This window comes from Danio aesculapii, chromosome 10, assembly GCF_903798145.1.
Source record: "Danio aesculapii chromosome 10, fDanAes4.1, whole genome shotgun sequence".
Classification (NCBI taxonomy): domain Eukaryota; kingdom Metazoa; phylum Chordata; class Actinopteri; order Cypriniformes; family Danionidae; genus Danio; species Danio aesculapii.
In genome coordinates this window covers 16758951-16778272 of record NC_079444.1, presented here as the reverse complement: position 1 = coordinate 16778272, position 19322 = coordinate 16758951, and the positions used below count along the sequence as shown (strand labels likewise).

General features: G+C 36.5%; 1 protein-coding gene across 1 annotated transcript; it reads right to left on the bottom strand.

Moving 5' to 3' along the window:
* Positions 1-4813: 4813 nt before the first annotated feature.
* Positions 4814-17240, bottom strand: anxa3b (annexin A3b). The gene is given in 17 exon segments (XM_056466210.1): positions 4814-5407; positions 9402-9524; positions 11719-11777; positions 12219-12314; positions 12423-12516; positions 13613-13669; positions 13773-13852; positions 13937-13988; positions 13991-14043; positions 15843-15957; positions 16034-16128; positions 16280-16294; positions 16297-16341; positions 16344-16365; positions 16460-16507; positions 16777-16817; positions 17217-17240. Coding segments are annotated over 16 exon segments (1032 nt in total). The 5' UTR covers positions 16792-16817; positions 17217-17240; the 3' UTR covers positions 4814-5344.
* Positions 17241-19322: the final 2082 nt, after the last annotated feature.

The following is a 19322-nucleotide window of genomic DNA, read 5'->3' as shown; positions in this document are numbered from 1 at the left end:
CGGGGAACCCGGGGGAAACCCACGTGAGCACGGGGAGAAAAAGCAAACTCCGCACAGAAATGTCTGCTGGTTTGGTAAAGCCTAGAACCAGACACATTCTTGTTGTGAGGCAACAGTGCTAAGCACTGGGCCACCGTGTCACCCATCTAGGAAGAAGGAGGAGTAGGGGTGGATGGAGGGATTCTTCAAAATGAAGATAGCGGTGGTACGTAACCTAGGGTATTTGTAGTAGCTTAGGAGACGTCTGATTGGTGCATTGAGAATTTGATAATGTGGATCCAGCCGCTAGCAATCATAAGCATGTGATCCTCTTGAAATTAGTTTATAACTAAACCTCACTTATTAATCCGGGGTCGTCACAGTGAAATGAACCGCCAACTTATTCAGCATATGTTTTATGCAGCGGACGCCCTTCCAGCCGCAACCCATCTCTGGGAAACATCCATACACACTCACTCACACTCATACACTACAGACAATTTAGCCTTCCCAATTCACCTGTACCGCATGTCTTTGGACTGTGGGGAAAACCGGAGCACCCGGATGAAACCCACGCAAATGCACGGAGAACATGCAAACTCCACACAGAAACGCCAACTAACCCAGCCGAGGCTCAAACCAGCGACCTTCTTGCTGTGAGGCGACAGCATTACCTACTGCGCCACTGCGTCACCGACACACCAATCAGCTGTTTTATTTAAGCACTATATCATCCACTAGATCATCGTCTCCTATGCTTTATGTTTATGTCCAGGTAGCAAAGAATTCTGGCCCTGATTTGGCCTAAAGCTGGCGCAGCAGGCATTCGTCCAGCACTGGTATACAGCATGTGGGCCAAACATGGCCCAGGTTTGGCAGAGGTGGCACCATCTTTAAAGCTGCACACAAGATTTGGGCCAGATATGAAATGTAGTATTTAGCCCAGATGTTAAGAAATGTATATGTAAGCCATGTAAGTTTGGCCTATCTTGAGCCACTTTTAAATTATTTTTGAGTAAAGAACAAATTCTTCTAAAAGTGCAGCCATAAAGCGAAATGCTTCATGAGTTTAGCAAATTCATTGCAGCCGTGACACACCAACATATCTTGCCCAGTTCAGGTCCAGTTTTGAGTTATTACAGTTTTTTCTGATTGCTTAAGCACAATTTTGAAATTAAGGCTCATTTTGTCAGAACACTACACACAATTTCCACATCCACACACACAAACAGCAGAACACATCAGAACTTTTGCAATATGAAACATTTCATGCAAAACTTTACAACACTATAACAAAACACAATTTTAACACCATATAGAACACACACGCTTCATTCAATATAAATCTGTTTGCTTCATTTACACAGTGCTGTAATCAATCTTAAACACTTGTAGCATTTTTAACTGACTAATACTGATATAATCAGGGTTTGAGAGATATTGCTATAAAGTACATGAACATACTGTATTCACCAAACTTTGATAGACTGATAGCTAAATATTGTCCTTTCCTAACAAACCATACAACAATGTAAAGCTTATTTATTCAGCTTTCTGGTGATGTATACATTTCAATGTAAAAAAAAAAACAATCCCATCTCCTGTTCACCAATCTTTCTCACTTTCGTGCTTCCTCTTCCATACTGCAGCATCGGCTTATTTCAAGAGTTCACACTTCGCTGATAATCAATAAAGCGTATTTGGCATGCTGTCCCGGGAGAGAGCCCTGAGCTTGTAATATCCTCGAGCCCGGGGTTCCCTCCCGTTAGAAGGGCGAGAGGGGAGTTCGAGCTCAGGTAGGTCTCGAGAACTCCCTTGCTTGTCGCCGCTTGAGAAGTGTAAACTAGAGTTGTTTTCAGTGATAATTTGGTTTAGTCGATTGGCTATGGTTTATGTTTTTGGACGGTGGGAGAAAATCGGGGGACCCGGTAGAAACCCACGCTAACAAAGGGAGAACATGTAAACTCCGCACAGAAACACCAACCAGCCCGATAGGAGGTTGGACCAGCGATGTTCTTGCTGTGAGGCAACAGTGCTAGCCACTGGGCCACCGTGTCGCCCTATGGGAAAAAGGGGGAGAAAGTAGGGGTGGAAGGGGGGGAAGCTTCAAGATGAAGATAACTGGAGTGAAAAACTCTGGTCATTTATAATGCTTCCGTAATCATCTAATGGGTCAGATTCTGTGTTGATCATAAGCATGTGATCCTCTCGAAATTAGTTTAGAAATAAACCACACTTATTGAAGATTCAAGAGTTCACACTTAGATAATGCTCGACTATGATAGCAGGTTTGGCATGCCATCCCGGGAGAGAACCCTGAGCTCGGAGATAGATAAGTCCAAGGTTCCCGCCTAATCAATGAGCATTTGGAGGGATACGAGATCAGGTGTTTCTCGAGTGCCCCCTTTTTCTATGTATGTGTCAAGTCCTTGTGACTGTATTACGATTCACTTATGTACATGTTTTTAGACTGTGGGAGGAAACCGGAGCACCCAGAGAAAACCCACGCAAACACAGGGAGAACATGCAAACTCCACGCAGGGAGTGCCAACTGGCTTAATTAGAACTTGAACCTGTGGCCTTCTTGCTGCGAGGCAGCAGTGCTAACCACTGAGCCACTGTGTTGCCTGATCATGAAAGAGGAGGAGGGAGAAGGGAAGGATTGGGGGGGGTGGGGGTTTCCAAAAACGAAGATAAGGAATGAAGTTTAGGCAGGATATTTATAGTAGTTTTAGAATGATCTGATAGGCTAGCTAATGATTAGCAATGAGGATCAGCTGTAGTCAATCATATCACAAGCTCCTCTCGAAATTAGTTTGTGAAACTTCACTTAGTAGTAGTAGTAGTAGTAGTAGTAGTAGTAAAATGTTATTGTCCTTGACAGGAAATTTGTTAAGGGCATCGGCAAATTGCTGAAGACATTCACTAAAAACAAGCAATAAAAACAATACAAAATTCAACAGTTACAACATTTATAATGCTAATTAAGATAGACTCTTATTAAATAAACCCACTGAAACAGGTACAAAGGATTTCTCATAACGGTTTAACCTACACTTTGGGACTCTACATCTTCTACCAGAGGGAAGCAGTTCGTAATGTGGACACAAAAAATGAGTTGGATTGTTTACAATCCTGTCCACCTGATTGAGGACACAATTCTCATATAAAACTCGAGGATTAAAATATTCATCGTGCCCAACAATTTTCCATGCTGTCTTTAAGAGATGCATCAATTTAGATTTACACTCAACAGATAGCTTGCCAAACCACACTGTGATACCATACCTGACAATGCTTTCAAGAACTGCTTTATAAAACAACATCATGAGTTTCTTGTTAACTCCAAAAAAATACAAACTCTGGTGTAAACGAGAACAAACCCATTCAATGTGTGTTTTCCATGTGAAAGAACTGTTGATGTAAATGCCCAAGTACTTATAGGTTTCTGACTGAGTAATAGGATGGTCATGTACAACCACTTGACGATGGTCACCTATACATTTTGGGTCAAATACCGTCTCTTCTGATTAATATTTATAGCTTCTGTAAAACATATTTAGTGAAGACTACTATTTATAGCTATACTACTGTAAACATGCTAATTGAAGACTAATAGTTTATACCTATTGCTGTTTTTATTGTAGTTACAGCTGATTGGTGTGTCTACAGTTTCGCAGCAGTGTGTGTGCACACCTGATGGCTGTGTTTAACCTATGGTTCATGTGTGTTCATTTGAAGGCCTTTGCTTTGAAATTGCAAGGAAATTCCATTATGAAAAATTTCTGACAAAAGCATCCAAGTGTGTTTAGTGATTTGCATATCACAGTGTGTAATGTTTTGCAAAGTGTAAAGCTGACTATGTGCTTACAGTTGTGCAGATCTAGCCTTGTGTTTTGCTCCTTGACTGTACGGTTTTGCTAATTGTGGGAAAAGTTTCATTTTAGTGTGTTAGCAATCATGAAAAACTGTAACTTGGCTGAGACTTGGCCCAGATATGTTCCATGTTTGTCCTTTATATGGAAGCCAGACTTGCTCCAATCTTCTACCGTAATTCACTGTAGCATGTGGGCCTAGCAAACGCTGATTTTGTGGGCTGTTTTAATTTTATTAAATCCATTTAAGGTCAAATTAGGCCCTTTCAGCTTATTTCTTTTTCGATAGTCTATACAGAACAAACCATTGTTATAAAATAACTTGCCTAATACCCTAACCTGCCTAGTTAACCTAATTAACCTAGTTAAGTCTTTAAATGTCACTTTAAGCTGTATAGAAGTGTCTTGAAAAATATCTAGTAAGTATTATTTAATGTCATCATGGCAAAGATAAAATAAATCAGTCATTAGAAATGAGTTATTAAAACTATTATGTTTATAAATGTGTTGGAAAAAAAATCTCTTCCTTAAACAGAAATTGGGGAAAAAAATAAACAGGGGGGCTAATAATTCAGGGAGATTAATAATTCTGACTTCAACTGTATATTGCATCACTAAAAATGACTGAGGTCATGCCGTGTGTTGTGCGATAAGTCTATATATTGATTATTGTGACAGGCCTATGTGCTTTATAATAATATTATGAATGTAATGCTTCATTTTGCGAGAGATGTGAGGCAATTGGTAGTTTGTGTGTGATGTTCTTGGATTTGTGTGTACAGTTTTGGGAAAAAAAGGACAGTTTTGAAAATATGTGTACGCAGTTGACAAAAAAACTACTTTGCACACCAGCAATGCAAACTCGCACACGTGAAGCAACGGAGAGTGATTCTAAAATGAAATGTATTAAAAATAGAACTAAACAAATGTTAACATTTTATTCAGACACATAAACTGAGGACTTTTCAAGTGGTCTCTTTATTCTTTTCCACAGTATATAAAAATGCTTCACTGCCATCTGCTGGTGGAGGAACAAAGCAACACAAAGTTGGCAAAAACAAAACAGAGAAATGTTTTAATCTTCAGTCATTCAGTGAGAATCTACACTTTGATTTGTTCAATACTAAAACGCAATCTGCATTATATTTTTAAATAAATGCTAAAACCAAGAAAACTTGTTGTCTATTAATCAAGTTAGTTGAAGAAATATACGTCATAAAGCTCTTATGATTGGTTTATAACATTTAATAAAACAACAGAGAAATGATTTATTCTTCAGTCAGAATCTGCATTTGGATTTGTTCGATACTAAAATGTAAATTGCTTTATATTAAAAATATTCTAAAGCCAAGAAAACTTGCTTTCTATTAATCAAGTTAGTTGAAGAAATATAGTTCATAAAGCTCTTATGATTGGTTTATAGCATTTAGTAAAAGTTACATTCGGACATTTGTTCACATTAAAGCACTTCAGCAGTGATGTCTTGAGTTTCATTTGCCATCTTCACCACAGATCTTCAGCAGGGTTTTACGGAAATCTCCAGATGTTTCAGACTAAAAATAAAAATATAAAAGACATCATTATTATATTAATAGCGAGTTTAAAATATTTAAATGTTGCTTTTGCTGAAAGAGTAAGTCAAACTGTCATGAATATAAAATAGCAATATTGCTAAAAAAGTACAATTTCAAAAGGACGGTTTTCTTTGATTTGTTTTGTGATTCAAAGCTGAATTTTTATTTTAATTGTGATTTTATTTCTGTGATTCAAAGCTGAATTTTTATTTTAATTGTGATTTTATTTCTGTGATTCAAAGCTGAATTTTCAGCATTATAACTCTAGTCTTCAGTGTCACAAGATCCATCATTTAAAAGAGCATTTAGCACTGAATTATAAATTATTATCTATGCTAAGTAATTAAAAATATAATTTGGAATCATATATTGCTATAGATTTATTTAGGATTCTTTGAAGAATAGAAGCCTGGACTAATAACACAGAAGACTTAGATTTGCGTCACAGTAATACATTTCATTTTAAATATATTAAAAATACAAAAAAAAAGCAGCTCTGTTAAACTGATTTATTTTAAATTACATTAAAAAAATCCATATTTTTCATGAATTTTTTTTTATAAATCAAGCTTTTGGGACTACAAGAGACTTTCAAATATGTTTTTAACATTGTATTATCAATGCAATCCTCATAATGCACTTGACTAAACATTCAAACCTGTATCTTATTTAATTTATTTATTAATCGAAAAAACATATAGGTAATACTTTACAATAATGGTCCATTAGTTTATGTTTTTACTAACATAAAAAACAATGAACAGACATATATTACAGTATTTATTCATCTTTGTTAATGTAATGTAAATAAACAAGTTCATTGTTAGTTTTTGTTAACTCACAAGCATGAATGTTGATTTTAATAATGCGTTAGAATTGTTGATCAATGATTAATAAATACTGGAACAAGTATTGTTCATTATTAGTTCATGTTAGTAAATACATTAACGGACATTAACTAATGGAACCTGTTAGTGAAGTGTGACCCATGTATTTGTAAAAGCAACTTCATTGGGGAAATAAACAACAGAAAGGGAACAAAGACAGTGCAGCTAGAGGTCAAAAACAACTTCACCGGGAAAGTCAAATAAAACCAGAAAGGAAACTAAGACAGAAACTTGCTGATGCTTTAATGCAGGAGATTTCAATGGGGACATCAGGACACAGTATGGTGTTTGATGGGGTTAAAGAGAGTCAAGCACACTGAAAAATCAAGTTGCAGTTCATTATTAAACTCACATGAGCTTTGCTATTTGACTTCATACTGGAATGAAATTTGATTTTGGCTTTTGGATGTTTTCATCAGTCAGCTGAACTAACAAATTCAATTCATGAAGCTCTTCAAAAAGCATCAGCCACTGCTGCATTCAAGAGATTTCATTTTACATCTACAGAAGTCGTACTATTGGTAGGATCCATTTACATTGGGTTTGAAAACAACAAACTTGCTAAGCACTTTCATATTTAATTCTTTCTTTTTCACTTCTCCACAAAACTGGACACTTGAGGCATTTTAAAGGGTCGTGAAATCCCCTGTGTCAGTAGGGCGTTTTCATATTTCTGATTTTAAAAAAAAGCTATGAAAAGGGGTTAAGAATTCAAGTCAAAAATCGTTCATTGTGTAATGAAGCAGTTAGAATACCTCTATAAAATAACCATGTATGGGTTATATATACACTTAAACATTATGATACAATAACATCACACAAGCAAGGCTGCCTATTCCTCTCCAGTGCATGTCAGAAACTACAAATGTACTTTTATTCACAAGGGTACAACAAACAAGACGTTAATATTCAGCTAATTATATTTCACACACAATAACATCTGTTTTTTTCTGTTTTGATGAAAACCATTACAAACAAAGTTGGAACAATAATGTGTGCCTTTGAAGTGTTTCGTTCCTGAATGAATCAGTTTTTGAACCAATCAAGTGAGTCAATAGCTACGTTTCCATCCACCTATTTTTATGCGCATTTTGGATATTGGATAGGCGCATACATTTTGAAAATGTGCATAAAAAAATGCACATAACTGAGTAGGATCAACTTTTTATTCGATGAGAAAAGATGCGCATAAACTGCGATGGAAACACTTTTACTGAACAAATTCCAGTATGTGCATTAAAAAGGTCATGTGATTTTATTACAAGACATCATGTGTTGATAAAAATGTGTGTGAATGGACAAACCATCAGGCTGAGAACACTGTAAAACATCTCAAATGTTGTTTTGGTGATTCTAAAACGCCTTAATCAGTCAGTATTAGTGTTATTATATTATTAATGACCTCCAGAATCAAGAGCGTCTGTGCTCCGCGTCTCACGCCTTCAAACGCCACCTCGCGTTCACTACATGTCAGGATTGGCATCTGAGGCGCAAGTCATTTATGAAATGAAGAAAAGATTCACGCAGCTTCTCCTACAGCAGCAAATTCTATTTTTACTGTTGATATTTGGTGCCAGATTATCGGAAATTGACGATTTTATCCTCTTTGTTGGATGGAAACGCTGCTTTATTCGCACATCTTTTATGTGATAATCGAGTTTTGCGCATAAAGTTAATTTGCATTTTTGGATGGAAACATAGCTAATGAGCCATTAAAGAGATATTTTACCAAAAACTGAAAATTTGATCGGTATTTACTCTCGCTTCACTTGTTCCAAACTTGAACACAAAAGAAGCTATTTGGAAAAATGCTGAAGGCCATTATCCATTTGCTTTTCGTACTATGGAAGTCAATGGTTACCACTTTATCTAACATCCTTCAAAATACCTTGTTTTGTGTTCAACAGAAAACAGAAACTCATAAAGGTTTGGAACATCTTGAGGATGAGTAAATGATAGGGTTTTCACGATACTGGAATTCCATACCAATCGGAAGTGAAGTTTTAAAAACGTCCATTTCCCGCAAACATCAAGCGATGTGGAGCACGTTCTTAAACAGCGCTGATTTGCCAATGTGTTCTGGTGCTCAACAGAAATGACTTTGATTAGCCATGAAGGTCATCGATTCAACAAACTCACCGCTGTTTACTGCGTTTAACCACAGATACAGTGACACTGGAGCGTTTTAAAGCCATGATTCATCAGAGCACCGCTTCTATGTCAGCTTATAGACAAACCAGCTGATCGACATGACTTTGAAAAGCTCCAGTGTCCCTGTATCTGTGGTTCATGGTTCGTGGTTCCCCTGTATCTGAGTTCGGTGAACCAATGACCTTCACGGCCAATCACAGTCATTTCTGTTGAGCACGTGAACACAACGGCAAATCAGCGATGTTTAAGAACATTCAGTCTTCAGAGACTTCTAGACATTAGAGATGTCTTAATGACTACAAACTACGGTTAATTTAGTAAATAAAAGACAAATACAAAGAGTAAAACTGAGTATTCAGTCATCTTTTACTCTCGCTTCACTTGTTTCAAACTTGAAAGGTTTGGAACCACTTAAGGCTGAGTAAATGATGAGTACATTTTAATTTTGGGGTGAACTATCCCTTTAATAAAAGTTATTAATGTTTTTCTTCATTTCTAAATGAATCAGTCATTTTGAACAAATCATTCGAATTAGTCAGTAAGACAGAGATTTGCTGCCCCCTGCTGGTGATTTTAATCTCATGTTCATTTACTGTTATATTTATCTATTTATTATTCATGACAGGCCTAAAACAGCACAAAACTTTAAAATATTACTTAATATTTTTGTTTTGTTTCCTGTGTTTTCTGACCAGATCTATGATTTTTTTTAATCAAGTTGACAAAAAATAGTCAATTAAAATATAATTATGACCAGTAAATGACCCCTTCCCCATAGTGATTTTGTTCACTGACAAACCTCATTTCATCTAGAAGTTAAAGAAATTAAAGAAAATTCAGAGTTCCCCACAAATACACAAATATGATGATAACCTCATGACTTAAATGCAGGAAGAGCCAAGAAAAAACCTTTGAGATCATTTAATGCTTCTTACCTCAATGGCGGAGTACAAAGAGCAGCCAAACAGCTTCTTGTATTCTGCTTTGATGTCCTGCAGGTCGTGCTCTGATCGACTCACTATGATTCTGGTTAAGGTTGATTCAGTGGTTCCAGTGCCCTGAAAAGACGACATGTGAGTCTACTTGAGGAGTTTGCTTACTCTTTTTGGTATAGAGTCATTTTAAAATCATGTTTCATACAGTTTTAATTATTTCACTACTGGGTAAAAATCCTAATGTTTCTCTTATTCGTATTATTTATTTGACCATAAACACAAGAATACAATTGACATGTTTGTGACGATTACAACTAACGGCTTTCTGGTAAATTATATTTTGAAATGTAATTTATTCTTGTGATTCAAAAGCTTCAGCAGTTGTTTCTCTATTGTTTAGCATCACATGATCCTTCAATTATCATCCTAATATGCAGATATGATGCTTAAGACACATTATTATTATGATTATTACAAATGCAGAAAAAATTGACCTGCTTTACATATGTGGAAGCATTTTTTTAGGATCCAGGATTAATTTTTTAAGGATATATAGAACAGCATGCCCTGCACCATTGCTGAATAAAAGTGTTCATTTAGTTTTTTACCCCAAATTTATTGAAGGATAGTGTAATCACAAAAAAATCCACTTACAGCAGAAACCCAATGTGCTTTAAATCTAATAAAATAAAATAAGATTCTTTTAAATAAAAATATTTCATTTTTTCCTGTACTTCAATGAATGCAGTAAGTGAAGATTCAGTCTTCAGAGACTTCAAGACATTAGTGACATCTTAATGACTACAAACTAAGATTAATTTATCAATACCAAGGTTAATTTAATCAAAAACAATTATGAAGACTAAAACTACTGGTCAAAATAATTTGTCAGCTGCAATAATTAAAAATTCACAATAAATAAAAAAACGACAATTAAATGAAACTAACAGCAGTTACTGACAGACTAAGTGAGATAAAATACTATTTTGTAATTGCAAACATTTTAACCGTTCTCATTCTGTGGAGGAATTTAGGGAACACCTGTAGAATGTGCTATTACAGACAAATTCATTAGTCAAACATTTATATTTTTTATTTAAACATTAAGGGCCCTATCATACACCAGGCGCAATAAGGCACAAGGCATGTTTGGCATTATGTGTTGCTATTTTCAGAACAACGCAACCCTAATTTTCACGTTTTGTGCCACATTGTTTAAATAGCAAATCCATTTGCGCCCCTTTGTGGACTCATGGGTGTGCCAGTCTAAAAAGGTGTGTTAAGGCGCATTGTTGGAGTGTCGCTATTTTGAGAAACTGAAATAGACTGCGCAATAGACCAGCTGAAAGCAGTTCTAAAATCCAGTACAGAGCGGGTTAGTTGTGCACCTCACTTACACATTGCGTGATACACACAGGATGTACAGCTACACGCAAATATCTTCACAAATGAAAAAGAATTAAAATGTTTAAAAAAGTATTATTTTATACATAAATATAAAAAACACTGCCACCGTTCCTTCTTCATGTAGGGGCTTTTTTCAGTTTATTCATGACAACTTGCTTTTGTATAATGTTATTATTATTAGCAGTATTATTATTTATTATATTAATATTTATATTTGTTTTAATAAAAACAAGTTTAGATTTAGAACCTGTTGGGTTTTGGAGACGTATGCGTAACTATATAGGGCATAAGAACAGGAAGTGTGTTAGGACATAACTTTTTTGACCACACTTTGTTAATATTGTTCAATTATTTGTTTGTTGGAAATTAGAACTGAATTTAGAAATAGTTTTAAAACCTTCACACTTAACAAATGAAAAAAATTATGTAGGCTAATGAGTGTCTTCAGTGGAGTGCATACAACACCGTTTCCTTATCCACGAAAGTAAAGGAGTAAAGAGTAAAAGTAAAGAGAAATAAAGAGGCTAAAAAGAGGAGGCTCATTCTTTATCCTCTTGCTGCAGATAGTTTGTTTATGTTTTCTTGCTAGTGAAGCGTTCAGTTTTTCTACTTACGAAGTCCATCATGTAAATAGCAAATGTTAACAAGCTTGCAAACATTAAAACAAACTAATCTAAAACTAACTCTATAAAAAAACTAAATAGGTGTGTTCTCAAAGGAAAAAAAAACCCCTAAACCAAATCTAACGAAACCATTAATGAAACTAGCTATAACTAAACGTACAGCAAATTTAAAAATATAATCAAAATAAAAACTAATTCAAAATGCTAAATTATAATAACTTTACTTGAGTAGATCTTGAGAAATGTGTTAAATAAAGAAGGTACTAGTACAGAAAAACAGATCTAACCTTCATGCTTTTATGCAGACGCTCTGCAAGGTATGCTGGGACGCTCTTCACACATTTCACTAAAACAACAACAAAATAAAAAAAAAGGATGAACAATATATAGAGACATGGGCAAATCTAAATAAACATCTCAAAACTAATATACATTTCCACATTATATGAAAAGCAGTAATAGTCTCTTAAAGGGCACTGTTCACCTACAAATGAAAATCGTGTCATCATCATTTACTCATACTAAACTTGTTCCAAACCTGTTTTGGGTTTCTTTCTTCTGTTGATCCCAAAGAGATATTTTGCAGAATGTTGGATACCAGTTATTGTTTTTGATAGTAGATTATAAATAAACAATATTATGGAAGTCAATAATACCATCAGATGTCATCATTCAAAAGGACTTCTAAGTTCCACAGAAGAAAGAAACTTGAACATATGAAGTCATGAAGGATGACAGAAGTTTCATTTCTGGATGAAACATAACTAAAAAAGCTTGATAACATCACCTATAGCCACCAGAATATCCTCCAGACATCCAGACATCTCTCGTTCAATGCTTTCCTGAAGGGTTCTTCCGCTCAGACTCTTATACTCCACCAGAGCTGAGAAAGAAAAAGAGCAAAACAAAATCTGCATGATGCCAGTGATTTTCTTTTAAAAAAGTTTTTTATGTCCAAATATAAGTTTTAAATGACTGTAAATCTAAATACTTTGTCTCAGCTGAGCAACGCTCCTGTTGCAGAGGATGTCGATGAACTTGCTCTCATCGGTTCCCCACTTTTTCTCTCCTGCCTCATACAAGATCTGCACAGTGGAAAATATAACAGGTGTTGAGATTGCAGAAAAAGCTGCTATACTGACAGAAATTATATTTCATTTAGCTTTTTTTTTTTGATAAGGATAAAGAATATTTGCCTTGAATGGTTTAGGCCTGTCAAGGATAAATAAATATGATGCAAAAAAACACAAATAGGTTACAACAAGTCACCGAATTATGAGCGATTAATATAATAATTCATTCAAATGATTCATTCAAAAGGCTGATTCATTGGGAACTAATGCTGAGCGTACACTGCATGATTTTAGCTCTGATTTTCACTTCCTGACAGGTTTTGTGAAGTCGCTGAGAAAAATGCCAGAAATCAGAGGCAAATCAGTGCTCGTTCTCGCAAGCAACAGTCACACAATTTGAAATATTAAAGACCAGATCTGAGAGAATCATCAATGTTTTGCCAATGCCCGTGAAATATTTGACCTGCTAAATATCTAAACCTGATGGCTTTTTAACACATTGGTGATGATGTTTGTGTGATAATACTATATCAGATAGACTATCTGTCTATCCATCCATCCATCCATCCATATATATATATCTATATATATATATATATATATATATATATCTATATATATATATATAAAATAAGTATTATTAAATGAATACTCTCAACATTAACTTGTGTCATGACTCATGAGCAACACAAAAAAAATGCAGGAGTTTTTTTTTCTCATGTATGACGGCAACAAACCACAATTCCGTTAAATGAAAATCGTCATAATGTCTTCCTCCCTTGTGTATATTGAAACCTGCATGACTTGCCCTTTTTCTAGGGAACATAATTTAAAAAAATGAAAGTAACTAGATAGTTTCACTTCCCATATATTGTCTGAAAAAAAAACAATAAAAGTAAAAATGAATCCAAAAGTGTACTAAACTTCTTCAGAATATCTTTTCACATTTATAGAAGCAAATAAAGTCATGCAGGTTTGGGAGAACAGGACAGAGTAAATTATGATACAATCTAAACGATTCCTTTTTAAAACAGATGCATAGATTAGCAGGGTTTTTATTCAAGATTTTTAACTGAATTTAGCTGAAAAATCATCATTAATACTTCACCTTGGCATCCGCTTTAGCTTTTGCCATGTCCACATTAGTACTTTCATCCCTCTTGCCCTTTTAGACAGAGACAAACCAAATTGTAAGCAACCCAGCTGCATAACACATTTGAATGGAATTTGAATACAGTGCAGGACTAAAAAAAAACATTAGATTAAACCTCAGCCAGGTTCAACAAGGTCTTTTCAAAGTCCCCGGACACCTCAGATTTCAGATCTTCAATTAGATTTCTTCCAGTTTCTGGAAAATAGACATTTGAATGAGATCAAAAGTCAAAATTCTGTTTAAATGTAAAGAAAAAGAGAGGAGAAGGAAAAACCCAACCAGCCAAATATGCGTCACGCATGGCCTTGATTTGATAGTTGGGAGCGGGGAAGGGCCAGCAAGTTCTATCAACAAGCTCTCATTTGTACCTGCACCCTGTAATCAAACTTTAAGGTCTTAGCAATTCAGGTTCAATTCATTGTAGACATTTAGGTTGTGTTCACATTTGGCACGTTTGGTTTCATTAAAACAAGCTCTGGTTGCTACCAGATCAACTGGTGTGAATGTTGCTATCTGAACATGTGCACAAAACAAGCAGAGAGACTGCTGAAAAGATGGCTTTTGGTTAGTTTTCAAATGCTGGTGAAGTTCAATTAATATTTCAATGCCAAAACATGGACCAAATAGATCTAAATGAAGCAAAAACAGAAAACAATGTCTCAAGATGTCACCATAAAAAGGACAGATTGCTCACCCAAATGTTTTTTTTTTTTCAAAATGTGGCACATTACACTTCGATATGGGCATCAGAAATGTGTATTTTGCAGCAGATCAGCATTTGTGTATATGACAGGAATTCATGACAATGTTTTGACTCATTCATTCACTTTCTTATCGGCTTAATCCCCTTATTAATCAGGGGTCGCCACAGCGGAACGAACCGCCAACTTATCCAGCATATGTTTTATGCAGCGGATGCCCTTCCAGCTGCAACCCATCTCTGGGAAAAATCCAAACACACTCATTCACACTCGTACACTACGGACAATTTAGCTTACCCAATTCACCTGTACCACATCTTGGACTGTGGGGGAAACCGGAGCACCCGGAGAAAACAAACGCAAAGGAGAACATGCAAACTTCACACAGAAACGCCAACTGACCCAGATATTTCTGTTTTATGTTGTTTATAATTGTTTCACTAACATTATTCACTATGATTATAATTTCACACTATGATTAAGGTCATACCTAATGGCCTTGCTCATTTAATGAAAAGCACTTGTCATTTGAAGTGATTGTTAAAAAGTTTTTAGTTAAGACAAATGCATTTACGAGCTAAAATGTTAATAATAAAAATATAAGAAATGTGTTTTACTCAAAAAAAAAATTTTTTTGGAATTCTTTAATAGATAAAATTAATTGGAAAAAAGCTTGGCTCTTACCTTACAAATTTTGTGTTCCCAAAAAAGTTAAAGAATTACATTTAAAGGTGTTACACAATATCTACCCCACACACGAGATTGTATCTAAATTGGGTAATCCTACTTCAAATTGTGTTTTCTGTAACTCAAGTATCGAATCGACTGATCATCTTTTTGTCAAATACCCACGTTAAAGTGTTTTGGTCTGATTTATCCGTCTTTTTTACATTAAAATGTACAGTAAGTTTAACATTTTTCCATGTGTGATATAATTTGTTACTTTTCTCATAACAAACACAACACAGAATTTATAGGCAATTTATTTATTTATTTAATTGGGTAAATATTATATTCACAAACGTAAATTTTCTTCATCAGTACCTAATTTGCAGAACTTTCTTTGTGACTTAAATTGTTAATTACTACTTTACAAAACGTTTACAGCAAAAAAAGTGTAAAAACTGAAATTTCATAAGGACTTTGTAAATATTATTTAATTTGATAGTTTGCCTCTGTACACAGTTTTTTATTATCTTATTTTACAAACATTTTTTTTAAATTTATACATAATTTTCCTCGTATATTATTGTACTTGATGTCATCCATCGCACTGTTAAAACACAATAAAAAATGTAAAAAAAATAAAACCTATAAATATTCAAGCATCTTTAAACCTGATTCTTATTTAAATTGGAGAAGTGTTCCAGGTGAACCAGGACTAAATCTGTTATTTTTGTTTTAATTTGAATCAAAGGTACTAAGAAGAACCAAGTTGTGAACACACTATTTATTAGCAGTCAAAAAGAATTTGGCTTGTATACCTTTATAGCCCGTTTTGAACTCCAGGCAGTCAAACTTGGCAGGAGGAGTGATCAGGGCCACCAGAATATCTTCAAAATCTCCATGTGTGTCACCTTCCAAGTCATCACAAAGAGACTAAGGTGAGAAACAGAGACAAATATCAGACAATATTCAACGCCTAACTCTGCAGTGTCCCAGCAATGAATTTTACCCTGCCAGTGTTGTCCTGATATGCTTTACAGATCAGCTGACGTTGGGCATTGCTTCTTTGACACAGAATGTCAATAAGAGTCTTTTCAGTTGTGCCTGAGGAATTACAACCGCAAACATTTACACACAGTTCCTCGTGGTGACATAAGGTTAGCAAATAGAAAGCAACAGGATTTCAACATCTTATCTAAGTGTATGCAGAGTAATGCAAGTTCACATGAGGTCCATGCTCAGGATAATATATTACCAATGCCTTCAATGGCTTCCTTAACTCAGCAGCATCCTCGCCTGGATTAAATCCTGTTTTTCTTTAACTGTGCCACGTGCTGTTGACTTAATCAAGCATAGTTCATATTTATATAAAATTATATAGCATACAAAGAAGCATGTTTCTATAAAAATAGCTAAAATATAAAGACAGTCTTACATTTACAGTTAAAGAGGAGGGGGACTCCAGGAGAAGATCTAAATCATCCTGAAAATGAAATAGAAAGTAAAAATATTAATAACACCAAAGAGGAAAAAATTACAGAAGTTCAAATTCAAGTTCAAGTAGTCTCACTTCACTTCTGAAAGTTAATCCTGGTTAACTATACAGAAAGAAAACATGGCATTTGAACTCAAACACAGTAACCACCCAATCAACCATGTGTACAATATGGTTACAACTCTTTTAGCACAGTAAACCATGGTTAATTTTCAAAAGGGTTTTATTGTTAAAAGAACTGCAGCAACTTATACGACCCATACAGACGACATTCCTGTAGTGTGGGCGGGTTTTAGTTCTGTAAGCAGCTATTTGGATTATCACATTTGTATTGTTATCATATTGTCATCATACACATTGTTTTGCCATCCCTTGTTTATTTACACAGCCTTGTACGATAATTGCATAGATTTTATTAAGCAGCTTTAATACTCCTATCGTAGCGTTTTCCGATTAATTTGGGTCAACATGAAGGCTTATATTGATTCTCTACGCAAGTTTTAAAAGAAATGCAAGACTACGACAAAAACCGCTAACGTCAAAACTCACCAAGCCAACGATTCTTGCGTCTTTTACAGAGAACACTTTGACAACGCATACCGTAATAATACAAAAACATCACGTTTGAATATGTGTGCAACTGGGCGATTGCATAAACACGGATTTTTAGCAAACAAAGCAAAACTTTCTACATTACCTTTGGTGAAGCGTTCTATCTGTCCGCTACCTGACCCACTGCTTTCAGTCTCTCTGACTACTTACGCCCCATCCCTAACACACCAGAGGATATGAGATCATAAAGCAAGCTCGGCCTGGTCTCTCTCTCTCTCTCCTCTCTCTCTCTCTTTCTCCCTCTCTCTCTCTCTCTCTTCTCTTTTGTGGTCTGTGTGTGTGTGTGGTGTGTGTGTGTACATTGCTCAGCATAAACGAAATATTGTTCTAAATATTGTGCCATTTTAAGGCTTTGATGTTGTTGTTGTTGTTGTTGTGTGTGTGTGTGAGTGTGTGTGTGTGTGTGTGTTTGTGTGTGCGTGTGTGTGCGGGTGTGTGTGCGGAGTGTGAGAGAGAGAGAGTGAGGGAATGAATGAATGATTGTGAGTGAATCAATAAATGATTGAGTGAGTAAATGAAATAATGATTGTGTAAGTGAATAAATGAATAAATGATTGTGTCAGTGAGTGAATGATTGTTTGAGTGAATGAATCGATGAATGAATGCATGTGAATAAACAATGGTGAGAGTGAGTGGATGATTGTGTTATCAAGTGAGTGAATGAATGATTATGAATAAGTGAATTGATAAATGTGTGTGCATGAGTAAAAGAATGAATGAATTAATGATTGTGTTAATGAGTGGATGATTGTGTGATCAAGTGAGAATAAATAAATGAATGATTGTGTGTGTCTGTATGTGTGTGCGAGAGAAAGTGTGTTTGAACAATGTGGTGTGAGTTAGGGAATTGATAAATGATTGTGTGAGTGAGTGAACAAATGAATGAATTAATTATTATGAATGAATGATTGTGTGAGTGAATGAATGAATGAGAGTGAGTGAGCAGATGATTGCGTGATCAAGTGAATGAATAAGTTATTGTGTATGTGTTTTTGTGAGAGAGTGAGTGAATAATTCAATGACTGAATCGATAAATGTTTGTGTAAGTGAGTGAATGAATGAATGACTGTGTAAATGAATGAATGATTGCGTGAGTGAATGAATGAGTAAATGAATGATTGTGTGAATGAATGAATGATTGTGTGAGTGAATGAATGAATTATTGATTGTGTGAGTGAGTGAATGAATGTGTGTGAGTGAGTGAATAAATCAATAAATGATTGTGTGAGTGAATAAATGTGAGTGAGTGGATTATTGTGTGATCAAGTGAGCGAATTAATGATTGTGTATGTGTGTGTAAGAGAGAGAGAGGACCAGGGGACAAGGGGCCCTCAAGAGCCCAAACTGCCACCCAGGGAGAGTGGCAGGCCCCTGGGGCAGCCCACTGAGGTCACAGACCCTTCAGCTGGAGGACAAGGGGCCCTCAAGAGCCCAAACTGCCACCGAGGGACAGTAGCTGGCCCCTGGGGCAGCCTGCTGGGGTCACAGACCCTTCAGCTGGAGGACAAGGGGCCCTCAAGAGCCCCTACTGCCACCTAGGGACAGTAGCTGGCCCCTGGGGCAGCCTACTGGGGTCACAGACCCTTCAGCTGGAGGACAAGGGGCCCTTAAGAGCCCAAACTGCCACCCAGGGAGAGTGGCAGGCCCTGGGGCAGCCTGCTGGGGTCACAGACCCTTCAGCTGGAGGACAAGGGCCCTCAAGAGCCCAAACTGCCACCCAGGGAGAGTGGCAGGCCCCTGGGGCAGCCTGCTGGGGTCACAGACCCTTCAGCTGGAGGACAAGGGGCCCTCAAAGTCAAAACTGCCACCCCAGGGAGAGTGGCAGGCCCCTGGGGCAGCCTGCTGGGGTCACAGACCCTTCAGCTGGAGGATAAGGGGACCTCAAGAGCCCAAACTGCCACCCAAGGACAATAGCTGGCCCCTGGGGCAGCCTGCTGGGGTCACAGACCCTTCAGCTGGGGGACAAGGGCCCTCAAGAGCCCAAACTGCCACCTAGGGACAGTAGCTGGCCCTGGGGCAGCCTGCTGGGGTCACAGACCCTTCAGCTGGAGGACAAGGGGCCCTCAAGAGCCCAAACTGCCACCCTAAGGAGTGGCAGGCCCCTGTGGCAGCCTGCTGGGGTCACAGACCCTTCAGCTGGAGGACAAGGGGCCCTCAAGAGCCCAAACTGCCACCCAGGGACAGTAGCTGG